Source organism: Suillus discolor (genome assembly GCF_016758755.1).
Source record: "Suillus discolor strain FC423 chromosome Unknown F5147scaffold_8, whole genome shotgun sequence".
In the NCBI taxonomy this organism is placed as follows: domain Eukaryota; kingdom Fungi; phylum Basidiomycota; class Agaricomycetes; order Boletales; family Suillaceae; genus Suillus; species Suillus discolor.
This window is the reverse complement of record NW_024541255.1, coordinates 571,607-593,198: the sequence shown is the minus strand read 5'-3', so window position 1 is coordinate 593,198 and position 21,592 is coordinate 571,607. Positions and strand designations below refer to the sequence as shown.

General features: G+C 49.1%; 6 protein-coding genes across 6 annotated transcripts; 2 read left to right on the top strand and 4 right to left on the bottom strand.

Moving 5' to 3' along the window:
* Window positions 1-109: 109 nt before the first annotated feature.
* F5147DRAFT_676777 (Rft protein-domain-containing protein) lies at window positions 110-2,222 on the bottom strand. Its single transcript, XM_041436068.1, has 5 exons — window positions 1,678-2,222; window positions 1,370-1,630; window positions 1,144-1,319; window positions 703-1,084; window positions 110-652 (listed from the first exon to the last, which is right to left on the bottom strand). The coding sequence occupies exons 1-5, from the start codon at window positions 2,166-2,168 to the stop codon at window positions 232-234; spliced, it is 1,731 nt and encodes a 576-aa protein (XP_041296965.1). The 5' UTR covers window positions 2,169-2,222; the 3' UTR covers window positions 110-231.
* A 2,070-nt stretch (window positions 2,223-4,292) lies between these two features.
* On the top strand, window positions 4,293-6,638 carry F5147DRAFT_820369 (uncharacterized protein; the record flags this gene model as incomplete). Its single annotated transcript, XM_041443667.1, has 9 exons — window positions 4,293-4,349; window positions 4,538-4,616; window positions 4,653-4,843; window positions 4,903-4,925; window positions 5,005-5,129; window positions 5,167-5,252; window positions 5,588-5,788; window positions 5,864-6,072; window positions 6,130-6,638. 9 exons carry the CDS (start codon window positions 4,293-4,295, stop codon window positions 6,257-6,259), a joined length of 1,101 nt encoding a protein of 366 aa, XP_041296964.1. The 3' UTR covers window positions 6,260-6,638.
* Window positions 6,285-7,908, bottom strand: F5147DRAFT_676767 (uncharacterized protein). The gene is made up of 3 exons (XM_041436067.1): window positions 7,767-7,908; window positions 7,200-7,655; window positions 6,285-7,077 (listed from the first exon to the last, which is right to left on the bottom strand). Exons 2-3 carry the CDS (start codon window positions 7,549-7,551, stop codon window positions 6,605-6,607), a joined length of 825 nt encoding a protein of 274 aa, XP_041296963.1. The 5' UTR covers window positions 7,552-7,655; window positions 7,767-7,908; the 3' UTR covers window positions 6,285-6,604.
* Window positions 7,909-9,907: 1,999 nt separating this feature from the next.
* Window positions 9,908-16,647, top strand: F5147DRAFT_630045 (uncharacterized protein). Its single transcript, XM_041432765.1, has 9 exons — window positions 9,908-10,407; window positions 10,459-10,926; window positions 10,976-13,564; window positions 13,625-14,726; window positions 14,776-15,137; window positions 15,191-15,418; window positions 15,467-15,545; window positions 15,596-15,829; window positions 15,880-16,647. The coding sequence occupies exons 1-9, from the start codon at window positions 10,273-10,275 to the stop codon at window positions 16,416-16,418; spliced, it is 5,736 nt and encodes a 1,911-aa protein (XP_041296962.1). The 5' UTR covers window positions 9,908-10,272; the 3' UTR covers window positions 16,419-16,647.
* A 245-nt stretch (window positions 16,648-16,892) lies between these two features.
* F5147DRAFT_676757 (FAS1 domain-containing protein) lies at window positions 16,893-18,931 on the bottom strand. Its single transcript, XM_041436066.1, has 6 exons — window positions 18,617-18,931; window positions 18,496-18,567; window positions 18,003-18,442; window positions 17,865-17,953; window positions 17,570-17,807; window positions 16,893-17,515 (listed from the first exon to the last, which is right to left on the bottom strand). Exons 1-6 carry the CDS (start codon window positions 18,784-18,786, stop codon window positions 17,127-17,129), a joined length of 1,398 nt encoding a protein of 465 aa, XP_041296961.1. The 5' UTR covers window positions 18,787-18,931; the 3' UTR covers window positions 16,893-17,126.
* On the bottom strand, window positions 18,920-21,461 carry F5147DRAFT_676753 (ATP synthase alpha/beta family, nucleotide-binding domain-containing protein). The gene is made up of 11 exons (XM_041436065.1): window positions 21,282-21,461; window positions 21,116-21,235; window positions 21,020-21,063; window positions 20,870-20,971; window positions 20,678-20,818; window positions 20,471-20,622; window positions 20,292-20,424; window positions 20,218-20,238; window positions 19,815-20,170; window positions 19,247-19,766; window positions 18,920-19,190 (listed from the first exon to the last, which is right to left on the bottom strand). The coding sequence occupies exons 1-11, from the start codon at window positions 21,454-21,456 to the stop codon at window positions 19,101-19,103; spliced, it is 1,854 nt and encodes a 617-aa protein (XP_041296960.1). The 5' UTR covers window positions 21,457-21,461; the 3' UTR covers window positions 18,920-19,100.
* Window positions 21,462-21,592: the final 131 nt, after the last annotated feature.

The window sequence follows — 21,592 nt, the reverse complement described above, 5'->3', positions numbered from 1 at the left end:
TCTAGTAATGACGGCTTATGGTGGCAGTACAAGCATGTGACAAATTTAGAACGAATCATCTAAGCATTCAAGTTGCTGCATAATGTATGCTTGATCGAGCGCATGCACAGAACATGGATAGCGTTATGGATTCAATCATTCACATACAACATGCAGTTTGCGAGATAAAAATGCGATACGGTTCGACAGTGGGGAGACACCAGTAAATATTTGATGGATTATACATGTAAATCAGTCAATTTTCACGGGTGCTCGTATCACCAGGTATCTGCCAGACGTTAGCCACCATATTGCGATACAACACAATCCCATTCCGGCCCCCTGCACTAAATGAGACATAACGATTACGGAAAGCATTGCTCTGCGGCCTTTCGTTTGAAGTAGAATGGCAGCTTGATGATGTATTTGGGTCATGGAGATCGCCAGGTAAGATAACACGGCAGCTAGAAGGAATTGCCATGTTGGCGCCGAAGTGTGCCATCTGTGAGCAGTTTTATTTCTGTCAAAGAAGGCTGAAGTGTATCGTGCGGCGTAGATTATCCGGGCGGCCAGGTTGATTATGTTTGCGTAAACCAGAGAGACATCACCGAAGCCCGAGGCGTAAAATCCAATCGCAGAAACAATGAATAAAATGGAAAAGCCAATGAGCCATCTGATCATTTAAATTAAGTCAATGTAAACGATGGTGAATGAAGTGCACACCTGCTTTGTCTTCGAAGATCTTGAGGAGTTGCGATGCTCGAGAAGAAAGCTTCAAGTACACCATTGATGGCGAGGGCAGGGATGTACCATATCCAAGCTGCCAGAACCTTTGGAGCGCATGTTGTTAGGTACTGTGATGGGAGCAATAGGTGTAGGAAAACCGGAAGATAGACAGTGGCAAATACAATGACAAGGACGGAACAAGCTAGTTGGATGGAGACTAGTGACAGCAAGATCTCTGAGGCTTGGCCTAGTGAGCGTCTGTCGAATTGTGCCCCAGTCGACGTGGATTTCGCCTCAGCCGGGGGGCACAAGGTTCTTGAAAAGTAAACCCTACATATTTCTTCTAGAGGTTGGAAAACTATACGTGCAACTAGAGAACCTGTACAAAGGTTGGATCGTCACTATACCTGAAACAACCCAGTCTGGAACGATGCTCACCATAGTTTACGGCGACCGCGTACCCTCCTTGGTCGTCCAAAGGGCTCCACCAAGATAATATAATCTTATCTCCTTCTGTCAAAATATGTTTGACAATAGATTGCCCAGTCATAGTCAAAGACAGATGCAGACTGCTAACGTCAAAGTATTGTGAGGCAATACGATAGAATCTTGATCTGACTGCCGTGATCAGAGAGTTGACCATTGAACAGGTGGATGGACTCACCTGGAAGCAGCTACTTCGGATGACGGTCGAGTAGCAAGACGAGTCGGCCAGAAGGTGGGATACCCCATCTGATACACGTAACTGACAAACACCACACTGCTGTATGCAAGTTGGCCCAGGGCAAAAGCAACGAGCGCGAATTCTCCGGAATCTGGTCTAGTCGAGTCGTAAAGGAGGACAAGATAAGTGACAAGAGTCTTGCACGTTATCCCGAGACCTTCAGCCCTCACTCTAGCTCCAGTGCGAACTTCACCCATGGCCCTAGCAAGTTGAGAGAAAAATATATGTCACTGAGATTATCTACATACCGATTATGCATGGGTTCGCTGAAGAGCTCGCTTAGCGCGGCGAACACATATGTCGATAACGCCACGTGAAAATGAGGCTGATGGCGAACATCGGAGCTGGCAAGAGTAACATATGCAGCTGCCGTAGCTAAAGACACTGGAAGTCCTAGAATAATCGGCAATGTAGATAGATTTGTCGAAGCAGGTACGTCGTCGTTAAAAGTTGGCCCTTGGGTATGGACGGTGGCATTCCGTGGCCACGCTCTGAGCAACGCATTCCTGACACCTTCCCGGCTGAGAAACAGTATGGTGCTTAAGATAAGTTCAAATTGAATTGCAGCAGTCCCATATGCTTGCGGGGAGGCTAATCGAAACAGTGCTTGATTCAGAGCAAAAGTCAATAGACGAGAGCCAAGTTGGAGACCCATAAGAGAGAACAAAGAGGTAAGTGAACGTTTCAACAACCCGCCATCTTGTTCTTTTGAACGTCCTAAGGATGGTTGTTGGTCCATGGGTGAAATTTTGATAAGGTATCTTAGTAGTCACGGTATAGCGCGTAGTTAACCTAGGCCTTGCAGGTATGGATTTACACCGAGATGTGTGTTTGGACATGTTATGAACCAGCCTTATTACATAATATGTAAGGTACTTTTGCATATTATTTATTAACAGCATGGTTTAGGCTACTAGGCGCCGTCGTCGGCGATGACCTTGCTTTCGTTTGTAATTGGAAAGACAAATGGAACGAGCGCACTTGCAACGGTGTTTTGGAAGGACAGAGATTGGTCACAATCGTAGCGCGACTACGAACAGAGAATGCGGAAAATGCCGTTGTTTGCAGTTGTGGACGATTTGCAGAATTAACGGGTTGGCATATGACCTTGCAAGCAAGGTGACAATCTGGAATCGATTATCGGTCAGGCCTTCAAAGCTTAAGCTTCAGGCCTCGCACGATCCAGGAGAACCAAAAAGGGCTCCTCAACAAGCTGAGGCTCCCGGCCGTTAATATTGTTGACCAGCAATACAATGCAACAGATAAGGAGTTGAGCCCCAAATTAAGAAGGAACGAATGCTATTATTTTATGCATGTAATTTATGACTCATTTGGATTCGGGAGATAACCATACATTCGTTGCAAATGACGCCCGAATCATGCATAGGACGTCCATGAAAGAGCCTCGAGCAACGTTTGAAGAAGTACTCCGCGCACAGCCAAACACAATCTGCATATGTACTAAATCGGATGCTAAGTCTGTTTGGGAAATCTGCGATTAGCTAATGAAAACCTCATAGGAAAATTGACATAATCCCAGAGACACGTGAAAAGTGCATTGGCTACCGTAGGCTCTGACACGCGCGGTAGTGGCTCAGTGTGAGTCAGACTCAAACGGGGAACACGTTGCTCATAGATACTTGCGACCTATTAGCTTAGTAAAAATAAAATAAAACTCAAAAATTTCCCTTTCCCAGACAGTGAACTTCGATCCTCTCCCCACTAAAGAGGCTGAGTCAAACCATGGTGTTCGTGGTGTATACAATCCATCCTAGGTCACCAGTCTCCCGCTCAAGCGATGTTGGTATCTAATCTTGAGACTCGCCCCCATTATTTCCTCCTAGAATCAGGTCTTTGTAAAATACAGATGGATGCATGATCCGTCTGTTATTAATCTACATCCTCCCACTTTTAATCAAAACATCTGGGTACAAAGGAAATTCGTCTTCTATGCAAGGGGGGGAAGCACGGACTAGTATACGAGGCAGTACGAGCGGTTGTAGCAGGAGGTGCTGACTCCATCCTTTGTGTCGGGCAGAAAGACGTTACAGTGACCTGAGATTGCACAACGGGGGATGAATTTCAGGCGGCTGTCCTCACATAGTTTTCGAGACCTGACCCCGAACACACTGATTCAATTTTCTGTGGCTCAGGGTGTGGCATCTGAATGTGGACCTTAGTCCGATGGGACTATAACACTTGTGGCAAGGATCATTCTTTTTCCTATTCGAAGTTCTAGCTTTTCCGTTCATCCTGTGCGCGGAAATTGGCGGCCATTTTACTGTCAAAGAATCAGATCCTATGGAAACGACTTTGTATTTCCGCGGGACCACCTTGGGTTTGCGGAACCACTACTCTGCTGAAGCCGTCACATCCAAATCAAGAACTAGCGAATGACCTTAGCCAGCAAAGAAAATATATTTAGCATAGCGTGGAGCTGTGAGGAAGCAAGAGGAAGAAATTGCGGTTCGGCGCCAAGTGGGAATGGCGTGGTACCTGATATGAATTGTGCCAGGGTTGTTTGTACTTACTGGGCGTGGAAGCGACTCGAAGCTCTTGATTTTTCACGCAGTATAATATTCTTCCACTTTGGTCATAAGCGGCGAGAAAAAAATCTGCAGGAGGGGTGAGGAGGAATGAGTAAGTATAAGACGCATTCACTAACACGGTGTCGACTGCAACTAGTACTTGTTCAGTAGGAGCGGCGGATCACACATGTCATACAAGACCCGCTGTGACTGTCATATCAGTCAAATCATCGCTGGCTGTTGCGTTGTCAACACTGGACGCGCTGCAGGAATGCCTGGTGATACCCTACGTCGCTCGTACGGAATCTCGAATCCGAATTTGTCATGAAGAATCGATGAACCAATGTGCCACCAAGCCTCATCAAGCCCACGAATTCTGCAGGAAGACAGAAGTGTGTTTAGGCCCTTCGATGGATGACGGAAAATCTTGAATGAAGGAGCCTGTCTAGTCGATGATAGATAACCTTGAAACAAAGGAGATCCTTTCAGATCCGGGTGAGGGCCTACTATCAGTTCTAGTTGATGATCGCGTTCTTTAACTCACGTCTTTCAGAAGTTCAGAACACATCGATCATCTCAGATCTCCCCCCTGAAACCTGTCGGACCAAAAAAACTAAATCCTTGCGAGAAGAATCAAGCCACATATAGAGGTATCCGAGGTATGCTTTTGGAAAGCCACCCCTGCATCTTTGAAGGCGACGTGCGGAAATGGACCAACGATGGGGAATCAATAGAGCAACATTCGCGTCACAAAGGCAAGCTCTCGACCCCTGATTGCCCCCCCTCCGCAATAGAGGATAGACCCAAGCGGATACTGACCCGGATCATCATCTCGGCGGCCCTCATGTTGTGCAAGAAACGGCTCCAGTCGGCTTCTAAGATCACAGTAAGTAAATTCAGTCTGTGGGCGTCTGGACGGCTCTGATACAAGAATTATATGCTCAGGAATCTATCCCAGGCAAGGCTGGGTCTACAGTCACTACTTACTAGCTGTCACCACGCTTGAACCCGTTGGCCTGCCGTTATCCCCCTATTTTCGCGTGGCAGACCCTCGGGCCTCAATAATCGGTTACTGTCTGAGGATGTTATCGGGCCTACGACTAACGAGACGTTGCACGGCGATCACAGCAAAAGCATACGAGTTCTGGAACTGGAAGACCTCCAGCATTCTGGTGATGTTCCAAGCATAGTCACAATGAATACTCTCAGTGACTATCGAAGCACATACGGTGCATGACACGTACCTCAATCCTGTGGATTTCCTGCAACGTAACGCCCAATTGGAGATGAAGAATGTAATTCGATCTCCTCGCGTGCTCCGGCTCGATTGTCGCGCGTTTGCTGCGGATATCAACTCTCTACGACGCCCCGCCCCTCGATGATGCACGTTGCGCAAGTTTGGAAATTTTTTGCCGAAATATCCAATGAATTCGCCGTGCCCATCACTGAGAAGCCCTTTCGACCACTCTCGTCGCTCGCTTCCATTTCGATGGGGTACTAGTAGAGTTCTGGGGTGCCAACGTGGCAGTAGAACGTGCACAATGAAGTGATAGTTCCTCAAGCTATTCTTCGAGTCACTCTTCGCCACCGGTGCTTCCATTCCTCGACGTAAATACCTCGCCATGGTTAGATTGCCGCTGAGAAAGATCGCGCCGTCGACTCGGGGCTGGGAGATTGCATTTGGCCGTATAGTCGCGAACTTGCAATTTGGCTGACACTGGTCGTCGCACATGAACAGGTACCGCTTGCGCATGTTCTTGGTTCGAATGATGGCCCACCAACGGGCTCGGCAGTTGCCCTCAGAGGAGCCGAAAGTTCTGTTCATCACACCGTGAGTCACTAGTCAGGCCTTATTACCTCAGGCGCATTTGAGCGCTAACTTTCATACCAAATTCTCTCTGCGCAGATCTCTTCTCGCTCCCAGGCTCAGGCTTCAACCCGAATCAAGCATCTTGGCACACCCCAAATAAATTCCATTACTATCGATATCCGTAAGCAGAACGTTCCGACGCAAGACCATGGAAACCCAGCGCCGCGGAGCGCAGAACACAGCGACGCTCCACTGCATTCCCGCGAGTTATGGGCAAGTTATGGGTGCCTGTGGATCGAGATTCTGTAAGGGCATATGATTTAGGGAATAGCGGGGTATTGATTGACGGGATCGAACCGCAGAATACTTGTGGGGGTCTCTTCAGAGGCTCGACTTGAGATGAATGCTGCACAAGGCGAGTGGGCGCGTTATCAGTTTCATTTACTTGTTACGTTCGTTCTCCTCATGGCCTTCGTGCGGAGGATGTTCTAGTATCCACGTTTCAATATAAGTCATAGAATTTGACAAAGGCATGAATTTAATTGAACTCAAAAGAATACACTATGTAAAGCGACTCATGTTGGAGCAAATGGAGATCAGTCAAAGATAGCAAAGGCAACAATGCATCAAGCAAATAGACCTAAGCACAACGAACTACGAGTATGGACAGTGTTATATAACAGTACAGAGGACAACGCAAGCAAGACAAAATGGGATGCATGTAGGTTGAACATAAGCCCTCCGTTTAATGTACAAAACAACATCACAGGGGCACGTCGCACGAAATCAAGAAGTTAAAGGGGTAAAAGGAATCCTTCGAGATGCTATACATCTCATTTAGTCGTCACCGTGATTCCGCCCATTGAGATGCCCCGAGTCGCTTGACCCTCCAGCCGAAGGCGGCTTGCCGTACATCTGAGGATACGGAGCGTAATGGGGGTTCATCATCTGCATCTGACCGTCAGGGCGGTGCGGATACATGTACCCATACGACTGTGGCGCATACGGAAGGAATGCGGCCGGAATGTACTGGGCCATAGACGGATAGCCTTGTTCTGGGTCTTGACCTGGATGCCCGTTTTGTCCAGGATGAGGCATCGGCGTAATTGCATAGAACTGGGGATAGTACGCCGGGGAGGCCTCACCAGGCTTGGGAGTCGGTGACCCCGGAAACTGGCCCGGGAACATGGAATACCCAATGGGCGCCATATACGCTGCCTGTAAAGGCGGCGAGGCCGACTGGGTTGGCACTTCCGTCGTGACGGGAATGCTGGGTTGCTCGGGCACATCGCCAATATCGGCATTGGTGCCTACGCGATCTCAACGACAGTCAGAACGAAGAGGAAGGAACCAATCAGATAAGAGCAGAGGTGGAACGAATGGACGAGTGGCGTCTCAGAGTACTGCACAAATGGAGGGTGTATGATCTTACCTTTGCCATCGCGCTTCTTGTAGGGTCCCCTTTTCACGCCTTTTTTCCTCTCTTTGCGTTGGGAATCGACACACTCTTCAGCAATGCCATATTTGACGCAACGGAGACAAGGACGGGCGTCGTCACACTTCTTGCATGCCTTCTGGCAGTTTGTGCAAGCGTTCTTGACTTGCCTGCGCTTGGAGCGAAGAGGTTGTGTGGCAACTAGGCCAGGTGGGAAAGGATACATATGCATGGGCATGCTAGAATAACCATTGACGGGATGAACCGTCATTTGAGGCTGAAGGTCTGTAGACTGCGCCTCAGCGAGGTCGTCGCCGTCTGGCGTTTGATTGCGCTCCACAGAAGACATGCTGCTGAGGGCGAGAGAAGAAGAGACTGTATGTGGCGGCCCTGACTGCTGATGGTTCAAGATTGTTGACTTTTATGGATGTATAGGAAATTGGAAGAATATTGCTGTGGGTAAAGGCACGAGGTAAGTAGGAAAGACGGTGGAGGAGCGGAAGAATTAGTACGATTCGGATTCCAGATTAGCTCAGGGCTCTTTGCTACACGAGTTCGACGCACTTCCGGCCCTTGGTCCCTGTTCTTGTTCACGTGGTGGGAACCGAAGTTGTACACAACTCGTGAATGTTGAGAAGTTGACACCGGATAGACGGTTTGTGAGCTCAAAGATGAAATGTTGTTGGCCAAGCACACGGATACGCTGGAAGACGATAAGCACATGATGGCAGATTGTCAATTGACAGCAATATGTCCGTTTCGATTGTGAGAACCTACCTGAACAATGAGACTTTCGCTGAGCTGGCGGACTAAGGCGGACTGTCAGTGATGGAGTTGGAAAGTAAGAGGGGTCGGATGTTGCGCTGAGTTCTAACGAAACCCTTTTTATGCTCTCTAGCAGCCACAGACTTAAATACCCGGAGGACGACCCTGTGTCATATTTGTTTTCATTTCACACAAGACATGGCCAAGTCCACATTAGCTTTGTCTTTAAAAAACTAAATCTACTGATTATACAGAAAAGTTTACGATTGTACCCCTTTTCAAACCGAATAGATGCCGTCCGGTACGTCGTTCCATCGGCTATTCTCGAAAATACCCACTGAATTCGGACCTTACAATTTGGACCACAGTACGTAGAATATACATATATCTGACTGGCAGTTGGACACAGTGGAGTCTCTAGCGGGATACGATAGTATAACCCACTCCAATTCAATGGCAACCGATGGTCGAGAACCACGGTATCCAAGTTCTTGCAGCGAAATACCCGCCGTTTCTCGTGGGTCCGCGTGATGCAACTCTGGGCCGGGGACCCGAATTAGCCTGGCTCCGCGCTTATACCTGGAAACCATTTTCGAGCCCGCGATTCCTCTTCTCCGTCAGGTTAGTTCTGCCAACTACGTATGTATCTTGCATGATGTGCATCTGCTCACCGCCTTTGATACGTGTTTCCAATATTCCGCCGCTCACAATTACTTCGTGCTGTGCTATTCTCGTAGCCGCTTACTCCCAATCCAGAATAGTGAGTAAAAATGTGCTTATTCTCGTCATATCTTACGGACTCCACGAATTTTGTACCAAGTTTATAACCCGACCTTGTGTAAATTCTCAAGGTCGGCTTAGCCCAGCCGCAGTGCCCCCTTTCAAATAGCAAACACGAGTTACAATTCAGCTTCAAATAAGGACGTATTGCGTTCCACGATATTTCCCCTCTTGTGCTGCATCGTGCAGGTAGCGAACCGAGATTGATAATTATGATCAGTCTGCCGTTCAGTATCTCAATGGTGTCAAGTTTCTCCTTCCGCATTTGCGCTCTATAAATGCTATAAGGCGGCCGGATCCTTATTTTGCCCAGAACCTTTACCCAAGATACCGTCAACGTCAGTGCATCATGTTCCGCGATTCTACCGTTTTCGACGGAGATGACATTCATGACGCTTTTCAGATCTCCACTTTACCATCCGCGTTCGGTAACATTATACGCCTTACTAATCGCCAGCGGCCAAGTTACGGACAGGACCTACCTCCACTTGGGTGTACGAATTGCGTAACGCAGAGATCAGCTTCCTTTCGACGGAGCAAATCTATGCGCTGAGTCATTCGCACTCAGCGCCCAGTTGCACAGCATGCTGCGGACATTTGTCAATGTTTTCTGATATTCCTGCTATGAACTATAAATTTTCACAATGTTCTTTCGATATGTTATCCGGTTACATGGCTAAGGTTTTGAATCAGGAGCTTTAGGTTTGTGCTTACCATCATTGTGAAATTATTTTCGCCTATCCTATTCAATTGTTTTCATGCACGAGGCTTGTGAGTCATGTTATATCCGATAATCATATCTCGCGAAGCGACGGGTGGCCATATAGTCAAGTTCACGACAACCTGCGGCGTGGAATCCTTACGGTATTTCGCCAGGATTACTATCTTCTGCTTCTACAGGAACGAGAATTAAGCGGTTTACATACCTCGATGTTCTTATATGAACTCTAGTCACGCTCGAATGGACCAATCGTGGGATCGATGACTGGCCAAAAGTCACAATGCGGCAGGACTGGCATGAGTCTTAAGGCCCAGGATCTTCATATCTCCGCAAACTCATGGTTATTTCTCATCAATCACCTTGCTCACGTTGATGTTCAACTACAGCCGCCGTCAGAATATTGGATTCAACTTGTCTACTACCGGATCTTTGTTAAAAGGTGGGTAACGATCGATCGATAGTGCCAATCAGTATATTTTTTCGGCAAATGTAAGCATTCCCCAAGAACAATGAGGTGGAAAGCCACTGCAAGTGCAAACAAAGCAAAATAGCGGGCGCTGGCCAGTGCCACCAGAACCTAGAGTGCTAGTAGACTCTGAGAGTTCTCTGCTCACGCTCTTGCTAGTCGTCGTCAACAACGGCGACCAGCATCGCTTTCATACTACCCAACAACGGCCCATAGGTATCAACATCTGGTTCACGTTTCTCTTTTCTTTCTTCTTTACCCACCGCGTGTTGCTTTTTTTTTGAGTTCCACGGTGTCGTTTACGTGTTTCTCTCTCTCATTCTTGGTCTTCCTCTGGAATGTCGGCCACGTCTGCGCTTTTAGAGAGCCAACGTGAGCACGAACTTCACCTTCCATTTACTACCCAAGGAGGCGACAAGAAAATCGCGGACGAGGACGATGGCCTAGATATGCATCAAGTCCATAACACACAGGTAATATCACCTCAAATCCATGTCAAAATCACACTCTCAAGGTTTAATCAGCCCAGGCTCCATATCTCAGCGGCGCCACCTGACGACGAATTGTCACCGATGGACACAGACGCTGAAATCCCATCGCGTTCGGGATCAGTTTCGTCCTCCCTTGACCCATACTATTTTGGCATTCAGACTCCTGCAGACTCGCCTGCACTGCAGTTGTCCGAACCAGGATTCCCTCCCATGACACCTGAGACGCGCAACCCTAATGAACCAGTCACGCCAGGGCGCGATCCGGCCAACATCGATAGGATGGGCCTCGTAGGTGTAGGCGAGCTAGCTACCCCAAGATGGGGTAAAATACAGAGGCATACGCATGACGAAGATGCAGATGGCCACGATGAGCAGGTTCACGGAGATGATGTCCTTGAGGAGGATGTCACCGAACTCGTTATTGACGAACTCGAGAAGGATGGTCCCGATAGTCCATGGACCATCGAGGCAGTCGATGGCGAGTCAGACGGCAAGGATGAGGTATGATTTTGTCAGACTGACATCATATAAACTCACAAGTGGTTTATAGCCAGTGGACGTAAAATCTGTTACCCGTACTCTCCGCTCACGTAGATCTATGGCGGATGAAAGTGGAGGAGAGGAAATTTTGTATCCCCGCAAGCCTTTCGGCTCTGAGTTGTTACATCCCACTCATTTACCTAAACACCCCCCTGCATCTCCAGAAGAGCCACCCTCACCACTTTTACCACCCCTCCCTACTGAGCAACCCTTCCTTGGTGGACCAGTGGTTGCGTCTCCTCCTAGCGCTTTTACTTCCCAGCGTAAGGCTAAGAAGCGCACGTCGGACGAATTTGAGATGGACCATACAGGTTCTCTTGTTTCTAAAGTGTCGGGTGTTCCAAAAGACCGCACTAGTTCAACAGCCAGAGACAAGGATGAGAAATCCGCATCGACGCGCAAGCATCGTAGCATTGGGTCCAATGTTTCTGGAAGTACCTCTCGCGATCGTGCCAGGCGTCGGGAAAGTCTCGCCGTTAGTACGCCAGGCAAACTTTCTGGTATACCCCCTCCGGTGGATGCTACTCCTGTGCGTTTGGAAAGGGAGAAACATACGCGTCAACTTTCCGCTGGATCTTCGTCGTCGAGTCATGAGGCTGCCCTTCACGCACACTCTCGGCGTGTGCATACCACAGATTTTTCCCACCTTCCCCCCTCTCCTTCGACAACCTCTATTCAGCATATTCTCCGGCATGCTGGCAGTGCCACTAGTACTACCAATCCACCTCTGCGTCCATCATCATCCCACAAGGATATGGCACAACCTCAAGGCCAACCACTAGTTCATCCCTCCCCTAGTGTTGCACACTCACTTCTCCGCGGGACACAGGAAGGGTGGTCGGGTTTAGATGATGATGCTCACGCTGATGCTTTGCGCAAGCTCGACGGACTGTCGATGAAGACCGCACGCGCACGTGCGAGCGTTGGGAGTTTTGGCAGGCCTTCGAGTATGAGTCGCCCTGGAACACCTGCCGGTACTGCTAACAAATCTGGGGTGCACTGGGAGGGCATCAGCTCCGACGGTGGGGGCAAAATGTCTCGCCGGGGCAGCACTAAGGACAGGGAGAGAAAGGAGGAAGTTTCTCAACGTCAGCCTATTGGCCTTGGTATTTCTCTTTCCGGGGATACTCCGCAGGAGCATTCCGAAATTCGAGGTGGTGGGATTATCAGCAGTGACGAACATGCGTATAGCTCATCTGGCGTTGAGAAAACTCCAAAAAAGCCGGGTTCTATGAGTACACGGTTGAGTTTCACTCCAAAGCGTGGGTCTGCATCATCCACTACATATACAACTACTCCGACGAGTTCGCGTGATTCCGCATCCATGTCAACGGCCACCAGCGTGACTTCAGTATCCGGCCCCTCGGCTTCTGGTCGTCATTCGACTGGTGCAGGGAAGGGAAGGCGGAACAGCGCGGGTAGTGATATTTCTAGCGCATACTCAGGTGGTGATGTGGCAGCGTTTAAGGACCGTCAACCTTCCTTCGCCGCCAGCGGCGAAGCTTTGGAAGAAGATCGGGTACCTCCCGTCCCGCCGTTACCCAAGGACTTATCTACTTATCGTTCCCCTCCCCAATCCTCGCATGGGATTGCATTTCCCCCTTCTGGTGCCGATGAGAGTGACATTGACCGTACTATGTCATTAGAGGTTCCCCCTGGTTCTTCGAAGCCATTGCCACATTCGCACGCCCAATACTTGCAATCGTCTGCGAATTACGGAAGCCACTCCGCTCCCGAGTCTGCTCCTTCAATCACCAAAACGCCCTCGAAGAAATGGAGTTTCTCCAATGCACTCAATATCAAGCTCACTCCATCAATGTCGTCGATGAAGGGGAAAGATTCGCTGTCGACCAAATCTTCGAGTTTCCCTCTCAGTCCTCGATCAGTGCAGACGTTCGGGCAACAGTTGCGGAAATCAGGATCTAGGGAGCAAGCGCTTTCTCCTCCCGTCGCTCCTGGTACTTCTTGGTCTCCTGGTCACCCAGATGCGATGGCATCTGCTGCATCCCTCGCATCTATGTCGTCTGTTGGATCTACCCGCACTCCGAAGTCTCCCGCTGTCTTATCTGGCAAGGCTCCTAGCCGCGCTGGAACGGCTTCCAGTGCCAGCCATCACACGACGTCCGCCTTATCCGCTGCTCATAATGCCCCGCTCAGCCCCTCGTCAATGCGGCGTCATCAATCCAAACGTCTTACGCCATCATCCATACCATTCTTCCGTCGCTCATCCTCTCAGAGCATGCAAATGCCCCCTTCAAACTCAGTTATCACATCAGTATCACCGACACTATCATCATCAGGCACTGGTGCCTCTGCAGCCCATCACGTCAAGGCAAGCCGCTCTCCAAACAAAGAATCAAGTCGTACCGTTCCGACTACTCCCGCCTCTTCACAGAAAAAATCATCTGTGCTTAGTCTTGGCCTGCCTTCATTGTTGAAATCTAGTTCGCGGAGAAGTTTGCATGGGGATAAGAGTGACACTGGCACTTTCAAGGAAAGCGCGAGGTCTAAGGATTCAGAGAAGGAGAAGTCAAAGCAAGACCAGAAGGATCGTAGTGAAAGCAGGATATCTTTGTTGATGGGACGTAAGAGAGGCAAGGTGTGTGCTTTCCCACTATTTATATTTGGGATGAATCTGACAATACTGTGGGCCTACCAGACCCTATCGTCCACAGATCCAAAAAAGAGTGCTTCTGCTATTGCTTTACCACCCATGCAGATGTCCGCATTACCTGCCACCACTGCTCAGCGTGTTGCAAATTTAAAGAACAGTTCCTCAGCGTCTACCCCTGCATCTACCATTACCCGGACGCCATCTATATCGCGTGTGACCTCGCAGACTGTAAGCTCAATGCAAAAGCAGTCAGATGCCTCGCTGCGGAGTCGAAACCAACCGTTGCCCACAATCGCTGGGTCGCCATCAGTTGGAACTACTGGATACAGCATAACAAAGGAGGCGAAGGATTACCCGCCGTCAGTGCTACTGAACTCGATAGGCGGCATGTCAAAGGAAACGCCAACCAAGATTCCTCGCATTTCGAGCCGCACCTCAGCTGCAGGATCTCCAGGACTTGGAGGTACAACTGTAGCCAGTCGTCGCATTAGCCTTAATGTCACTGCGCCTTCGACGGACCCTTCACCCACGCCTGCCGATCCTACAATGAATGAGTTTGGTGTTCTGGAGAATGGCGACGCACAAGTTGCGAAGGCGTTGGGCGAAACGACAACGACAAGGCGGCTCTCTGTCCGAGCTTCTCCGTCGATCAATTCCCGAGTTCCAAGGCAGGTCTCTGGGCCTCCATCCGCTGGCGGCATCCCTCGAAAGTCCAATCGTGATTCGGTCTCCTTCAGCACTCTACGTAAGGCGTCCACGGGCTCTGTGGCCTCCACTACCTCAGTGGCTCCTCCCAGTGAAACAACACACTCGCATAGATTTTCTGCTTTGTCTCCGTCAAAAGGTTTGAAACTGCTTAGTCCTAAGATTTCTCTATCCACACGTTCTTCAAACAACAATGGTTCAACGGCTAACGTGCACCGGGCTCAAGCAGGGACTCCTGCCTCAAGTCGTCAGTCGCTATCGACTCCTTCTCCAGTCCCTAGCACCGTTGATGAAGAAGAATTCCTTGGCGATGAAGAGATGATGCAATACATCAGACGGCAGCAGACCAAGAAGATGGCACATGGGGCATCGCAGGCTGAATTGGACGATCTACTTAAGTTTCCAGAACCATCAACACCAAGCCCTGGATTGACGCCTCAGGGTCAGTTGCTCTCTACTGCGAGAATCTCAATCATTGATTTTGCACGCAGAGGTGTTGAATTCTTCTCAGGCTCAGTTCCTGTCCGATTACGAGAAAGAAGAGATTCTCAACTATCCCCAGGTTTACTGTATAGGTTCTGGGAGCCCGAAGAAGAAGGCTCATCCTGAGATTGTTGTCAACAATTTCGGCTACGATGATGAACGTGGAGATTACCAGGTAGTCAACGGCGATCATCTCGCTTTCCGCTACGAAATCATGGATACCTTGGGCAAGGGCTCGTTCGGTCAAGTGCTGAGCTGTAGAGATCACCAGACAGGCGAATCTGTTGCGATTAAGATCATCCGCAATAAAAAGCGCTTCCATCACCAAGCACTGGTGGAGATCAAGATCCTAGACAATCTTCGTAAATGGGTATGCATCCATACTTACATCATTCTCGAAAGATGAATTAACGCGTCTTTCAGGATCACGAAGAGAAGCACCATGTCATCAAGATGACTGAGCACTTCTACTTCCGCAATCACCTCTGCATTGCCATGGAACTACTCAGCATCAATTTGTACGAACTGATCAAAGCAAACGGTTTTGTTGGATTCACAACGGCATTGATACGACGCTTCACAAGCCAGATGATATTGTCTCTGTGCTTGATGCGGCATCATCGCATAGTGCATTGCGATCTCAAGCCAGAGGTTCGTTGCTCTCGCATTGCATGCACTTTGTCTTATGATTCTGTTTAGAATGTCTTATTACGACATCCTGCGAAGAGTGCTATCAAGGTCATAGATTTCGGCAGTAGCTGCTTAGAGCACGAGAAAAGTAAGTTCATTTTCACCACGGTCCCTAAGATTTTACTGAGCCACGCGTAGTCTATACTTATATTCAGAGTCGTTTCTATCGGTCGCCTGAAGTTATCCTGGGCATGAACTATCACATGGCTATCGACATGTGGAGTTTGGGTTGCATCCTCGCTGAGCTCTACACAGGATTCCCTATCTTCCCCGGCGAAAACGAGCAGGAGCAATTGTCTTGCATCATGGAGGTCTTGGGGCCCCCAGATAAGGACTTCATCAATCGTAGCTCCCGAAAGCGACTCTTTTTCGGTAAGATGACACATTGGCGACCTTCTATCACTTTCCTGACCCTTTCTAAGATAACAACGGCGCACCCCGACCCGTGGTGAACTCTAAAGGTCGTCGTAGACGACCAGGCACAAAAACACTTGCTCAAGTTCTACGGTGTCAGGACGATGACTTTGTCGACTTCATTGCGCGGTGCCTTGTATGGGATCCCGAGCGAAGGATGAAACCTCAAGCAGCGCTGCAACATAACTTCCTCCGTGCAGGACGTCGAAGCAAGATCACTACCCCTTCGCCGGCCAATGCCAAGACTTTGCTTTCTTCATCTAGAACCAAGGTCACTGAGACACCCAAGAAGTCGCAGATTAGTGCTCCCACTCCGTTGACCGCCAGGACTTCACGAACGACCACGAATGGAGTACCCTCTACTCCAAACACGACTACTGTAGGATCATCATCTCGAACGTACCGGTCCGGCCAGTCCCACGGCCTTTCCTCCCAATATTCCAGTCGGACACTCAGTGGGTTCGCAGTGAGTCGTCAATCCTCATCGGAAATGCCGTTCGAACAAGAGCTTATGAGCTGGCTGCAGACAACAGCCTCTTTGAAATGAGCGACGATGCACACTTGACGCAACCTTTTTTTCGTTGTGCTTTCTAGTACTTACTCCTTGAGGAATTTTGCTAGTTGCTAGAGTCCTACCTACAACAAGCTGGCCTTCCTTGTTCATACCCGGTCTGCTGTATTTTACCCCTACTTGTCATTTGCATGTTATCCCATAGGTTTTCTGCATATCATCGTAATGCTCGCATCACTCAATATAGTTTCCTACCAGTCCTGTGGTTTACACGTCAACCTCTTGTTAACGACGTGTCCCCCAGAGAGTGATGAAAATAGGTCAGTCAAGCTTGATCAGTTTTTTACATATACAAGCGATTTGTGCACGTCGACTACGTCTCCAGCATGTCGTCGTGACACTAGCTTATCCTCATTCCAGCTTGCTTGCTCGATCTCTGGGCTACGAGCCCCTCGACCTAGTCCACCAGATGGACATGACCTCGACCATGACAACTTGCCCAATACTGCTCATGAAAGAGGATGTAGTGAGACCAATATATACATGTGTACAGCAAACAAACGTGCAGTAACATAGCCCGGTTATCTGGCATGCTTTCTAATTGTAGATAGAACACAATGTTGCTGCGCACAGAACTTTGTACGACATAAATATATACTTGTTCAACTCAGAAAACAATTACATCACATAATCATACCTATACACTGGCTTGAATAATCAGCGAAACATCATTCACATCGGGGCTTAATCTTGCATGGCCCATTGTGGCAGCCACTCCTCCCAATCCTCCCAGTCGACGTCAACCGATTGTTCATGTCCACGGTGTTTATGGTCTTTATGATAGCCACGAGGGTCGAGTAGGTTCGTAATGACATGCAAAGCGCCATTCCGAGCGGGGATGTCATACGGTCCAACATTGTGACCGTTGACCACAAACCTGGTGAAGTAGCGCGCAGGACCAGGAAGAGGAATCTTGGCTTTGTAGCGGGCAACCTGAACGTTTAAGGAATGGTTCTCCAGCAGGGTGGGAAGGGTGAGATTGTAGGCATATAAAGGGTTGCCGGGAGCTGCGAAGACACCAGCTTCCCGGTCATCAATGAAGGCAGTATAAGATGTAGCATTATGCACATAGTCTATAGACAAATGAAGTTAGATTCACGACAAGACAACTGTTTAAGCATGCTCACCTGTGTGCAGCACGAGTTGAGGCACAACATGATACTCCAGAAGTTTCCTGAGCGCTTTAGCGCCAAAGGGCGAAAATAAGAAAAATCTTAATTTCTTGGGAAGACGCTGGAATGCTCCTGATGTGGGGGCAAAGAAAGTGGCAATTTCTGCGCCGGCGAATGATATATGACAATCTTTGCCGGGAATCCGCCAATAATCAACTGTGCCAGTTAAGCCCACGCGCTGGATAGCAGACGTCTGCACAATGTAAAATATAAGAGGAGCAAATAAAAAGGAACAAGATTACAAACTTACCACGTATGAGAAGACTTCGGGAAAAGCAAACATCTCACTGAACAAGGAAGGGGGAGGCAAGAGTGGGATATTGATACTGTGGATGATACCTGGTCAATCGTAAGCATGTGCCCCATTACTCAGTATCAAATCGCTCACCATTGCTAGCCTCAGTATCGCGCTTTATGACATCTACCACAGTATTAATCCTGAGTCGAGGGGGAACAATCGTGCTCTGAACACTCAAGCGCAATGGTTGATAGTCCATGCTCCCATCATTCAATGTCAAATTCGTTGCATATGTAGAGTTTTGAACGAGCGCAGTAGAATCCAACTTCTCAGGCAAGATGTGATACGCGAGGATAGCGCGAATGATGCGGCCAAGTGCCTCCTTACGGTGGTCCTTGTCACGAGACTCAGGGATGTTATCAAGTTCTTCAACCTGAAGGACGAGGTGGCCAAGGTCATAAGCGATATCACGCTCATCCCCACGCTTAGGTGCGAGAGATGCGAAATCGAGCTGATGATTGTCGTCGTCATCCCCATGTGAGGGCTGACGATGTGGAATACCTGTATTTGGAACCGCAAAAAAAGTGATGCTAGAGAGGAATAGCGTCGAGTAGGCGAGGAGCGCTGGCATATGGGTACTTACCTGGCTGCAGGATCGTCCAAAAGGTCAGTGATCCCGTCGCTCAAGTTGATGGCTTTGACTAAACGCGAGTACCTGCTACGCTGTGAGCATGCGTCAGACCTGATACCATTAAACGAGTGACCTTTCGTCGTCTTTCAAAACCTGGTAAATTGTCCTGTCCTCCGAAAGGGGAGCAAATATGCCCCAGCAGCGAACTAGCCCCTCGACGGGAAATTGCGGAAGCCAGGAAAGCGTAGGAAGAGCATACGCGCCTCCAACACAGAGTATGGGCACAAGATTATGAATTCTCATGTTAGTACGCCTATTTCTGACGTATCAGTGGAATCGATGGTGAAGATGCAATAAGAGGGGCTAAGGCTCTTATATAACCCCTAATATGAATGCTCTCCGCAGCACGGGCCCAGCTGGCATCAACTGCGCGTGACGACATGGGCGTTAAACGTTATTGCACAGCATCATCGATAATCAGACCTGATACATGGGGACAGTGCTCTCGCAGAAGTTGTCAGCATGTACGCACTGCAGAGTGCAGAGTGTATCATAACTGGTATTATGCTATGGGTTACAAAGTGTTATGACAACGTCCGACCGCGAGCATGTTCGATCTACTCTACCATCTGGCGGAATTTGTCCTGGATTTCCGTGTGCAGCGCGTCCAGCTTCTGCATGATAGGTTCCTGTCCTTGCGAGGGAGACTGACAGACAAACTCGATAAAGCGAAAATAATCACAAGATAATGACAGACACGTACCTCGAATTTCATTTGTGAGAGTTTAAACATGAGATCACTCGCAGTATCCTTAATTCTCGCGAACGTCAGATCGCCTTGCGCCACCGCTCTCAGCGCTGAATCGTGGAACGCGACAAAATTCTTCAACATTCCCGCAGTCTTGTAGAACGGACAGTAGCGGTCGTACTCGCTCATGCCATTCTGCTGCAGGAAGTCGTCCTTGAGCATCCGCGCGACCTCCAGCGTGATTTTATCCGATTCTCCCAGTGCACTTTTCCCGACAAGTTGCACGATCTCAGCGAGATCCTCCTCCTTCTGCAGAATCTCTTTCGTTTTCATGCGTAAAGACACGAAGCCTGGTGAGTTGGACTCATAGTAAGGCTCAAGCACTTTTGTGTACTTGGAGTACGACAAGTTCCAGTTAACAGACGGGAAATGCTTGCGCTGTGCGAGCTTCTTGTCGAGGCCCCAAAAGACCTGCACGATACTAAGTGTAGAAGATGTGACGGGGTCCGAGAAGTCACCACCCGGCGGTGACACACTAAAATGTGATCAGGATAATGTCCACACAGAAGTAATTCCTACCTACGCCCCAACAATCGACACTGTTCCTTGCCTCGCTGGGCTACCCAAACACTTCACTTTCCCGGCACGCTCATAAAAGCTCGCCAGCTTGGTCGACAGGTAGGCAGGATATCCTGAATCGGCCGGCATCTCTGCCAGACGACCCGAAATTTCACGTAGCGCCTCAGCCCAGCGTGATGTCGAATCTGCCATCATTGCGACGTTTGAACCCTGATCCCGGAAGTATTCTGAGAGTGTGATGCCGGTATAAATCGAGGCCTCGCGAGCCGCAACTGGCATATTGGAAGTGTTAGCAACGAGTGTGGTACGCTTCATAATGGGTTCTTGGCGAGAGCCAATTTCCATTGTAAGTTCAGGGAACTAAGGGACGTCAGTGTGTGCTTATATTGGATGGGCAGTGATATCACCTCCATCAACACTTCAGCCATCTAGAAATTGTATTTGAGGAATGAAGCAATTTGAGACATCTTGAATAACGCACCTCATTTCCTCGCTCACCACATCCGACGTAGATGATGATATCGCTATTCGAGAACTTGGAGAGCGCTTGTGAGATGACGGTCTTTCCACAACCAAAAGCACCGGGGATGGCAGTGGTGCCACCTTGCACGCATCTATACACCTGTCAGCGGTGAACCATTGATAGTGGAATACACACACGGAAAAAGTGCATCCAGGATGCGCTGACCAGTCAACAAGGGAAAATCGGCGGTTTGTTTCTCGGCAACGGGCCGAGGGGCACGGACTGGCCACAACTGCATCATGGAGTGTTTTGTTGTCCGACCCTCGAACTCGGTCTCTAACACGATGTCCTAATGAAGACAATCAGGTACAGAGTTTATGGATGTAATTGTGCTGCGAACGCACATCGACTGTATAGCTGCCCTTTTCTGCGATGCGGGTGATGGTACCGAGAGCACGGGGAGGAAGCATGATCTTGTGGTTGTCGACGAGCGAGTTTTCGTAGACACCGCCAAAGATGTCACCTCCTGATATGTGATCGCCGACCTTATACATATCGATCAGTACATTACTAATGTTCGATCAGTGTCGAATCACCTTGTATGTGGCAGGAGTGAAGTCCCAGGATATCGAGCGATCCAGTGCCTCTGTGTTGATACCGCGAGGTATGTAGATTGATTTGGACAGTTCTTGGATGGACTGTATCCCATTAAATGAGTTATCTACGCGGCTGAAATGAACGCTTACTCGGAGTGGTCTCTGAATACCATCGACAATATTACCCATCAGACCTGTGGAGAGCTGAGAAAGCACAATGCATAGTACATTATTTAAATAACACACCTGGACCCAACTCAACACTGAGGGGTTTACCTGTCCTTAGGACAGGGTCACCGACGGTCACGCCCGACGTCTCCTCGTACACCTGAATCGTTACTTTATCTGCCTCTATTCGAATGACCTCTACGCCTAATGAGTCTCGCTTCGTTCCAGTACCAAGGCTGCGCACCTCCGACGAGCTCGTCGTGGCCGACGCGAACAAGCTCGTACATAGCAGCTCCAGTCATGTTCTCTGCAATGACAACAGGCCCTGAAACGCCATACACATGACCAAAGCGAGATTCATGGTCTTCATCTTGGATTTTTGGGAGGTCGCGCTTTGCGTTCTGGAGAGCACCTGCCATCGTACACAACTACAAGCTGTGGGTCGAGCTTACCGGGCAGCATGCCCAAAGCGGGGTGTGAATATCCTCGGTGGTTGCCGAGGCGCGTTACCCAGTGCAGTGACGCGTCCCATAGCATAAGCAGTCTGTACTTGCT